Consider the following 11,404-nt stretch of genomic DNA (forward strand, 5'->3'; position numbering starts at 1 on the left):
TAAAAATTTGAATGAAAATTTGGATGTATTTTTATTTATTTTTTTATTTTTATATAATAAATTAAGTTTTATTTTTAATATCAAATTATTTTATGTTGATATAATATTATTTGTAAGTAAAAATTATATTTACTTTAAAACATAGATAGTTTAACAAAAGTATATTTCGAGTAACGTCATGCAGATAAAGATGTGTCAGTATAATCGACATTAGAAAAAAGGTTTACTATAATATATGCTAATGATAAAAGGACCGCAAATACAATAAGATAGACTAAAGACAATAACAAGAAGGAAAAAATTGACATCATTAAAACGTATTTAACACGTATTCTAAAAATAGCTACAATTAATTATTATCAGGAATTTTTTCTTTTCGAGTCATTGTTTGTAGATTTACTAAACATAAACACTAATTCAATAAGACAACAAAAAAAAACTAATTCAATGTCAATTTTAACAGAAGTAATTTTATAAAAATGTTTTAGTAATGAACAAATATTCTACTTTGATATAGTTAAGATAGGGAAAAAATCATACCGGATTATAATGGTAATGGTCAAATAAATTAAAACAGAAAAGAGTCGTATTAAATAAATAAAATAGAGCTGTAGTCTAAATAAAAGTTATTTTTAAAGAAATATTATTTTCTCTTTTCACAAAAAAATCACACAAAATGTTAATTTTGACGGATAAAAGAGTTGTTTAACAATGTTTTGGGTAAAAGGTTTTAAACTGAGATAAAAGATCAACATTTAACGATTAAATTAAAATTAAAAAAAATACGTGTATATAGTTATTTTTATGTGAAATTAATAATAAAAAATTTTAAATAATTTAATAAATTTAATATGCTAATCAAATAAGTACTTGAATTCGTGATTAGAGATGTCAACTGGGGAGGGCCAGGGCGGAGGCGGGGAATGCCTCCCTACTTTCCATTCCCGTCCTCATATTTGCTCCCCATCTCCGTTCTCGTTTTCTGCTGTGGGGGAATATTGCTCCCTATCTCCATTCCCACCGGATCTCATTTTCCGCGGGACCCGATTCCCATCTACATAATAGTTTTAATTAATTATTAATTTTCATATGAATAGAGTTGCAAGTATCTATCTTAAACAAAAACTGCAAGATTTTATATAAAAAGTCTAAATGATACGATGGTGACTTCTTTCAAAATGACGCAATGGGAGGACGCAACGACGAGCCAAAGAACAAAGCAGTGGACAAGGTGGGAGACGCGGCAATAGAGAGGAGAATGGATACGACGGCAGAATTATGAAAAGGAACGCCGCAAATGGAAATTACGATGCGGTAAGGGTGATGGCACAGTGAGGTGTGACGATGCGGTGAGAAGGGTGGCGAGGGGGTGGCTGCAGAGAGGTTGGATGGAGTATGGACAACGTTAGGGATCTTTGAATTGAAGAATGTTATGCAAATAAAGATTAGGAGTTTTGGATTTCTATATATATGTGTGTGAGAAATGACTAAAAAACATACATGAGAAATAATTATTAAGGATAATTCAGGGAATTCATAAATTTCGGGAAATAGCGGAGACGGGGGCGGGGATCCCCGCTCAGATCCTCGCGCTTGCTTCTGGGGAATTTTGTCCCCCATCCCCATCCCTACAGAAAAAATTCCCCACAATCGGATCCCCATTTGGGGCCGTCTCCGCAGGTTTCGGAGAATTTTGCCATCCCTATAGCTGATATAAAAACAGTTAAATATCATTCTATGGATATATCACATATCCAAGAAATTAGTGTATAAAATTCATGAAAATTAAGTAACTAAGGCTGCATTTATTTACAGAGATAAGATATTGAGATAGAGATATAAAATTATATTTAATAAATGAGATATAAATAAAAATAATATATTTAAAGATATTAAATTAATGTATTTTATATTCATTTTTATAGGAAAAACACAAAAATACTAATAAAAGATACACTTATTTTTTATTTTTTCTTTCATTATTTTTATTAATTTTTTATAATTATATTTTTTATTATTATATTTTTTATCTCAAATTTTTTAAATAGAAAAAATAAAAATAAATTAAATTTTTATAATTTATTTATTATTAAATAAAATATAAAAACACAAAATTTTATATATTTATTCTTTATGTTTTATTCTCGTTATCTTATTTTATTTTATCTTATTATGTGAAACTGACATAGCCTAACAGACATGAATTAATTCACAATGACATAAACCATGCATAAAGAGTGGTTTCCTTTGTATAATCATTAATTAAGACTTAAAGAGGCATTAAAATAGTAAATAATCCGACAAAAAAGCAGGATCACATTAAGAAAACTCGTGCCACCAATGGGTCTCACTCACCCTAGTGGGTCCCGCCTTCCGTTTCTGTTTCCCTCCCTCTCTGATTTCCCATGCAAGAACTCCTCGTTAACCTAACCAAAAAAACCGTCCACCAAGGAGGAGGGGACATCATTCTACACTGTAATACCCTTACATTGTTTGGTGTTTCCTTCACCTCAACCATGCTTCTTCTTTCGTTCCACTGAATTTCAAACTTCATTGCATTTCATTTCAATAAACACGATATATACCATGGATGACTTGTCAAGGATCAGCAACGACCTAGCTCAGATCGATGGACAGATCACCGACGTTTTTCGTGCTTTATCGTAAGAATTATTATTTTATTTTATTTTTTTCATGCTCTATTAGATTTTCTAATGAATAATAATTAACAAAAATATTTGTATACTAAAATCAACCACTAATATTAATCATCGTGTATACATTTATTGGTTAACTCATTTTGAATATATATTTTGTATTTCAACGTACCAGTGACCGATTTTAGTGAACACATTACATGGTTGAATAATTAATTATTAATATTAATAGCGTGGTTGGTGCAGAAATGGATTCCAAAAGCTGGAGAAGATTAAGGAATTTAGCAGGCAGAGCAGGCAGTTGGAAGATCTTACAGAGAAAATGCGCGACTGTAAGCGGTAATTTCATGGCTTTCTTTAAATACTTGCATGTTCTTAAAGTATATGCTTGATTCCTCTTGATGCGTGTATATCAAGTATCAACAAATACAATTTGAGAAGCCAAGAGGAACTTTAATTAATTTTCCAAAATTAATAGTTTCTGTGGTTATATTATTGCTGCTATGGTGGTTGCAGGCTTATAAAAGAATTTGACAAAGAAGTAAAGGTTTTGGAGGATAGACTTGACAGAGGAACCAACAAAATGCTGAACGATAAAAAGCAATCAATGGTGAAATCTTTTAACTCTCTAATACCAAATATACCATATACCTTAACTAGCCAACCTTACTAACTAGCATTTGCATATTCTCTGTCCCTTGCAGATCAAAGAGTTAAATTCATATGTTGCTTTGAAAAAGAAGTAAGTTAACATTATCATGTATTTTTTGCAAGTGGTTAATTTTAGTGATCTGCTTAGCAGGCTCATAACTTATTATTCATTGTTGCAATGCAGATATGCTACAAATATTGAGAATAAGCGAATTGAGCTCTTTGAAGGACCTAGTGATGGTCAAGTAGAAGAAAATGTTTTGTTGGCTTCATGTAAGCAAGCACATGGATTTATTTAACACATTCTTTTTTTTTTCAGCTTGTCCACTTTTTGTGGATGCCACACTTTTTTAAAAAGTTTTTGAAAAGCACAAAAAATATACTTTACTTTTTTTCTATGCTAATAGTCATGATCATATTCCCATTTCAGACAGTTAAACAATCAGTTTGAGTTATAAGATGTAACATTGATCACTAAACATGCATCACATTATTGTCATTCATGATTTAAACGTGATTTCTAAGTGTATCAGCTTAATCTGTTTAATGTACTTTCTAATTAAGTTGTATGATTTTTGTTTAAGTTGGATTGTGGAAGATGTATGATGATGCATCTGTTGTTCTTTTACAGCAATGACAAATGAACAACTAATTAATAAGGGACATCAAATGATGGATGAAACAGACCAAGCTATTGACAGGGGAAAGAAGGTTATTATATATTTCTTGAAATATTCTTACAAAATTTCATTGTTGCTAGCTACTTATGTGGGTTCATTATTAATAACAGATTGTTCAAGAGACACTAAATATTGGAACAGAGGCTGCAGCAACTTTAAAGTCTCAGGTGTGTAACTTATGATGTTGCTTAACTTTGTAATTAATAAACACATCAAATTAAATCATTATACTTATCTACTAAATACTATAATCTCTCCTTAATAGACAGAACAAATGAGCAGAGTCGTTAATGAGTTGGATTCTATTCATTTTTCAATGAAAAGAGCCTCTAAATTGGCCAAGCAACTTGGTAGGCAGGTCAATTTCTAAAAATTCAACTTCTTTTTTTCCTTACCCAGAATAGTATATAAATTATTCATTGACTAACCCTTTTGTTTGTTTTGCTTTTCTTGCCCATAGATTGCTACTGACAAATGTATTATGATGCTATTGTTTCTTATTGTCATTGGAGTGATAGCTATTGTTATTGTAAAGGTAAGAATCTCATTATTTATTCAAATAACATATATTCCTTTGAATTCATCTAATTAACTTGCTTAGCAGAAAATGCTATATTGCTATTATCAAATCAATTTTGCAAGACTAGTTAGAATCCACTATAAGAAATTCTTATACACTATTACAACAACAACAACAATAACAAAGTCTTATCCTACTAGTTGGGGTTGGCTACATAGATCAAACGACGTCATTGAGCTCTATCATGTATCATGTCTACAAAGAGACTGTTTACATGTAGATCTCGTTTGACCACCTCATGGATAGTCTTCCTAAGTCTCCCTTTACCTTTCACCCCTTATCCATCTTCCAGATTGGATACTCTGTCGGTCTTCTTTTCATATGTTCAAACCACTTGAGACGCAATTTTACCATGTTTTCCACAATAGGTGTTACTCCAACTTTCTCTCTTATATCTTCGTTTCTTATTATATCCAATCGCGTATGACCACTCATTTATCTCAACATCTTAATTTCTGTCATACTTAACTTATGTTCGTGCTCCCTTTTGGCCGTCCAACACTCTGTACCATAGAGCATAGCCGGTCGACCGAACTTATATTCTATATATTCTGTCTTGCTACAGCTTATGCAAAAGCCATACACTTCTAGAGCTTCTCTCTATAAATCAAACTTCTTATTTAGGTTTTTCCTTGACTCCCCTATAAGGACGATATCATCGGCAAAAATCATGCACCATGGCACAAGCTCTTGGATATGCTATGTGAGTACTTCCAATACTAATGTGAAAATATATGGATTTAAGGATAATCTCTGGTATAATCCTATACCAATAGAAAATTTTTCGGTCAAACCATCTTGAGTCTTTACACTAGTTATAGCCCATCATATATGTCTTTAATTGTACGAAGATATGTTATCCTTACTCATTTTCTTTCTAAAACTTTTCATAAGACCTCCCTTGACACACTATCATACACTTTTTCCAAATCAATAAATAACTATGTAGATTTTTTTTATTATTACGATACTTTTCCACCATCCTTCTTAGTAAGTATGTAGTTTCAGCGGTGGATCTACCTGATATAAAACTAAATTAATTCTCTATTACTTGTATCTTTTGTTTTAACTCCGTTCTATCACCATTTCCTATAACTACGAATCTGGAGGGGATTTTGATAGAAAATTATTAAAACTTTACCTTTTCGGATAAAGGGCATGCCTTTAAGTCTTAAAACCTTCAAGAAGTTATGATATTGAATTCGACCGCTGGGATCAGGATTCATAGCTATTAAAGTGGGAAATTTCCATTGTGCACTATTTTATTTATTGATTTCCAAAATGCTTAGATTTTTCTTATTGTGGCTTTCAAAATTTCAGCTTATCAACCCAAACAACCAGGACATTCGTGACATTCCAGGATTAGGCCCTCCAGCTTTGACCAGAAGATTGCTTTGGGATCATATTGTTAATGAGCATTTCTGACGTGATGATTCTCTGCCTTGAATTTTCATGGTGAAATGGTTGGATGCAGCTCTTATTAAGCAGCATTTGATGCCAAAATTTGATATTATCAATGCATGTTGCTATATAGCTGCGTTATTGTATTTGTCTCGTATATCTCTGTTCTACATTATATTGATTTAAAAGACGATACAAAATGAGTATACCAAATATTTTTCTCAAAATTCTTGTACAATTGTAAACTATTTATTGAAATGTATAATTTTTTATGCGTGCATATAGAAATGATTCAAATTTAAATTACAAATGAAATCCATAATATTAGCCCATCGTTAAATTATAAATGAGAAAAGTATATATTTTACAAATAAAAAAACGTTATTTTAACATTTCTCACAAGAAGAAAATATAATTTTTCTCTATCCTTACTTTTTTTTATTCTCGCTGAGATAACTTTAAGGAATTACGACTGTGAAAGAGAATGCAGAGAAAAAAGAGGCAGAAGTTCTGGCAAAAAATGAGGCAGAAGTTCTAGCGAAAGTCAAAACGATGGAACATGTGAAGGAGGAAAAGACTTTGGCAAAAGACAAGGCAGAAATTCTGGCGAAATCTCTGGCAGGAGAGGATGCAGAGGAAGAGGAGGCTCTTAAGGAAGAGGAGGCAGAGGCTCTGGCAGAGAAGGAGGAGGAGGAGACAATGAGAGGTCTAAACATGCAGGTACATGTTGATATAATTATTTTCTCTGATTAAATCAAATAATTGATACAATTGATCAAGTTAGTCAAACCAATTAATTGATATAATTAATTGTGTTAGATTTAAATATCTAATTATATTAAATAATGAACTTCATTAAATAATTTTAATTGATTTGATTTAAAGATTCAAATAATCAAAAGAAATAAATTATAAAACACTTTTAAGATATGAAATTGAGACAACGTATCAGTATCAGGAGAAAAATTTATCTTCTAGAATATATGAATTAATGAGGCTTTCTCAAATTTTTGAATTAAATGAAGACACACAAACAGGACAACAATTGTGAAATCGAAAAAAATGATACCAAATATTTTTCTCAAAAAATCATGTACAATTATAAGCTATTTATTGAAGTGTATAATTTTTATGTGTCATATAGAAATGATTTAAATTTGAATTATAAATGAAATCTATAATACTAACTTGTTAAATTATAAAAGAGAATAGTGTATATTTTACAAATAAAAAAAATATGAGTATTATTTTAACATTTTTTAAGAGAAGAAAGTAGAAAATTTTTTTATTCTTAAACATGCGGTTTATATCATACATAGACTTGAATTTTTTATTTTCTTAAACATGCGATTTATATATATACACGTAGACTTGCACTATATTCAATTATCAATATGTCCAAATGCGAGTTCTCCAAAAACTAATGTTCACGAGACAATTCTCACACTTTTTTTATGCTTACTGAGATAACTTTAAGGAATTACGACTGCGAAGGAGGATGTAGAGGAAAAAGAGGCAGAAGTTCTGGCAAAAAAATGAGGTAGGAGTTCTGGTTGAAGTCCAAGTGGTGGAGCATGTGAAATTCTGACGAAAGCTCTGGAAAGAAAGGATGTAGAGGAGGAGGAGGAGGCTCTCAAGAAAAAGGAGGTAGAGAAGGAAAAAGAGGAGGCAATGAGAGAGGCTTAAACACACAAGTACATGTTGATATAATTATTTACTCTGATTAAATCAAATAGTTGATACAATTGATCAAGTTATTCAAACCAATTAATTGATACAATTAAGTGTGTTAGATTTAAATATCTAATTATATTAAATAATTGATTTCATTAAATAGTTTTAATTGATTTGATTTAAAGATTCAAATAATCAAAAGAAATAAATTATAAAACACTTTTAAGAAATGAAATTGAGACAACGTATCAGTATCAGGAGAGAAACTTGTTTTTCATAATAATCAAAAGAAATAATTGACTTCACCAAAAATCGAACTCTTGACTATGTCATGATACCACTCATCCCAAAAGCTTCTGATGGAAAAAGATAACACTAATGATTATATCTCTAATACTCCCTAAACTTTTATTGTACACATTGTATAAATATTTCATTGGCTCCTACTTTCACCTTTTAAGATATGAAATTGAGACAACGTATCAATATCAAGAGAGAAACTTGTTTTTCATAATATATAAATTAATGAGACTTTCTCAAATTTTCAAATTAAATGAAGACACACAAACATGACAACAATTGTGAAATTGAAAAAAAAATGATACCAAATATTTTTCTCAAAAAATCATATACAATTGTAAGCTATTTATTGAAGTATATGATTTTTATGCGTGCATATAGAAATGATTCAAATTCGAATTATAAATAAAATCTATAATACTAACTCGTTAAATTATAAAAGGGAAGAGTGTATATTTTATAAATAAAAAAATAGGAGTATTATTTTAACAATTTTTAAGAGCAAAAAAGTAGAAAATTTTTTTATTCTTAAACATGCGGTTTATATACATACATAGATTTAAATTTTTTCTATTCTTAAACATGCGATTTATATATATACACGTAGACTTGCACTATATATATTTCATTATCAATATATCCAAATGGGAGGTTCTCCAAAAAACTGGCGTTCACAAGATAATTCTCATACTTCTATCTTAATTTTAAAGGGGTAACTTTGAGGAATGATGATTGCAAAGGAAGATGCAGAAGAAAAGGAGGCGGAGGCTCTGGAGAAAGATGAGGCGAAAGCTCTGGCAGATGTCCAGGGATGCGGAGGGGGAGGCGACGACGGCAATGTGGGAGGCCTAAACACGCAAATAGCCATTGATATAATTATTTATTTCGATTAAATCAAATAATTGATATAATTGATCAAGATATTCAAATCAATTAGTTGATATAATTAATTATGATAGATTTAAATATTTAATTATATTAATTAAATGATTTCATTAAATAGTTATAATTGATTTAATTTAAAGATTCAAGTAATTAAAAGAAAAATTATAAAACACTTTTAAGATATAGAATGGACACAACCATAATTGTAAAAATCGGATCGGACTGGCCGATTCGACTGGAAAACTGGTAAACCGGACCTTGTATCGGTCCGGTTTAGTATATTGACCGTTTAAGAAAATAAACCGGTCAAAATCGGTACGAACCGATCAAACCGGTCAAAACCGACACGAACCAGAACCGAACCGGTCCAGTCAATGGTAAACCTGCGTGCCGATGATGTCACGCTGACATCAGCATGCGGGTTTGAAATTTGGAAAAACACATTACAGGAAAGTAGGAGTCAAACTTAGGTCTCCTGAATTGAAGACCAAGTTAATAACCACTGCACTAATGCGTTTCTTTAGTATTGCTAATGCTTTTTATAATATATATTTTAATTTTTTATAACTAATATATATATATATATATATATGGAAATACTTAACTCAATATTTTTTAAATTAATTATTTTTTAATTGAAGTACAAATTAATTAATTTTAAAATAAAAAATAATAATGAATATAAAAATAAAATAAAAATTATTTATTCTGAGAAAAAAAATAATTTATATAATTATTTAATTATACAAAAATATTTAGACCTTGAAATTATTCTTTGGATATAATTCATAGATTGTTATTCTTATTGTGTCTAATTAAGATACTATATAGTAGTATGAACTAATTATATGTCTATTTTTGTATTAGTTATTTATAGAATTCGACTGAATTGTTCTTAAAATGTTAGTAAAAATATCTATTTTTCAAAATTTAATTTTAGGTTTTTGACTATTTTTATTTTTTATTTGCATAGTATCGAGTCAACCGGTTCAGCCAGTGACCCACCGGTTGAACCAATGACCCAGTGACCCAATGACTTGACCGGTTCGATTACTGGTTCGATTCTGACAACTATGAACACAACGTACCAAAAGATAACCTTTTTTTCCGGAATATACGAATTAATGAGAATATGATATATTCTCTTAATTAATCTAAAATACAATTTAATATAATTTTTAAAACATTCTCAATTTTTCAAAAAAGATGATTGCTATAATATTTAAAAAAATAATGTCTAATTTATTAAAAATATAAAAATAAATAATTTTTAAATATTTAAATTTGACATAAAAAATAAATTAAATAAAAATTAAATATCAAATAATAAATATAATAGAATTCATCTTAGTATAATTTTAATTTAGTTATTCCTTAAGGTGAACCTAATTTGAAACCTATACATAATAACATAGCGGTCAATATAGTATAAAGTATAAACCACCAAAAAGGTAAAACTTAATATAACTTCCTAAAATGTATTAATTTTTTTTTTACAAAGTCTAGCATAAATATTTTGAATACATATATTTTTATCCAAGTTCATTAAATAGGTTTAACATTAACAAAAATTACTATTATTAAAAGAGCGTGATTATACGCATTGCAACTTCTTTTTTTTTTTTCCTTTTTCTCACGCTCGTTTTTTCTTCTTCTTTTCACGCTCGTTTACGCACGGAACTTCTTCTTCTTTGCGTTCCTCCTCTTTCTTCTTTTTTGCGTTTTTTTTTCTTCGCATGTTTTCTCTTTATCATTATTTTTTTGTTGTTGTTATTGTTACTGTATTTTTTTTTCTTTTCTTCCGTCTCTCTCTAGTGAAGAAGCAGTAGAAGGTGAAGAGGAAGAGTTTTGAATTGTGCAAAACAGAAATAAACTGAAATTATATTTAGAAATGAACTGAAATTATATTTAGAATGAACCGAAAATTAAATTCAGAATGTAAACTCGTTTCAAAACGAGCATAGACTAAATGCACCTTATTTAAATCCAGAATAAATCGAAATTACTTAATGATTGCGACACATATACAAACTTAATTCGAAAACAAAACACAAATAAAATTGAATCATGAACAAAACACACATCTAAATCCATCAAGTGATTTTGTGGCATTATGTATTTCTTCTTTTTTATTTGATTAGATGAACAAGACAAGAAACGAAGAACATGATGAGAAGTTTTGAGAAATTTTTTCTTCTTATTTCTTTTTTTGTTTGATTTTTTTCTCTTTTTCTTGGTTTTATTCCTTTCAAGAGTAGTGAAATAAGAAGAATCATAATAAAATAATTCACTCAAAAATGAATCGAAATTATATTAAAAAATGAACTAAAATTATATTTAGAATGAACTGAAATTACTTAATGATTCCAGTTATTCTACGTATAATTTCAGTTCATTTCTAAATATAATTTTGGTTCATTTCTATTCTGCACAATTCAGAAGAAGAAGAAGCGCATGCCTCTAAATTACTTGGATAAACTTGAATGCTAAAATTACTTGAATGTGAAAAATAATTCATTGTACAGAATGCATATTATAAAAATTAAATCATTAGTAATAATAATAAAACTATTATG

At 29.2% G+C, this 11,404-nt stretch overlaps 1 protein-coding gene across 2 annotated transcripts; it reads left to right on the forward strand.

Moving 5' to 3' along the window:
• On the forward strand, positions 2,351-6,196 carry LOC107640014 (novel plant SNARE 11-like). 2 transcript variants are annotated; one of them, XM_016343560.2, is made up of 10 exons: positions 2,352-2,663; positions 2,904-2,996; positions 3,174-3,267; positions 3,362-3,399; positions 3,493-3,581; positions 3,940-4,019; positions 4,099-4,155; positions 4,254-4,346; positions 4,449-4,523; positions 5,889-6,196. In XM_016343560.2, the coding sequence occupies exons 1-10, from the start codon at positions 2,587-2,589 to the stop codon at positions 5,991-5,993; spliced, it is 801 nt and encodes a 266-aa protein (XP_016199046.1). In that variant the 5' UTR covers positions 2,352-2,586; the 3' UTR covers positions 5,994-6,196. The 2 variants fall into 2 exon arrangements, with proteins under 2 accessions (XP_020978550.1, XP_016199046.1); XM_021122891.1 differs by lacking the exon at positions 5,889-6,196 and having other exon boundaries at positions 2,351-2,663; positions 4,254-4,338; positions 4,449-4,470.

This window comes from Arachis ipaensis, chromosome B05 (genome assembly GCF_000816755.2).
Source record: "Arachis ipaensis cultivar K30076 chromosome B05, Araip1.1, whole genome shotgun sequence".
Taxonomy (NCBI): Eukaryota; Viridiplantae; Streptophyta; class Magnoliopsida; order Fabales; family Fabaceae; genus Arachis; species Arachis ipaensis.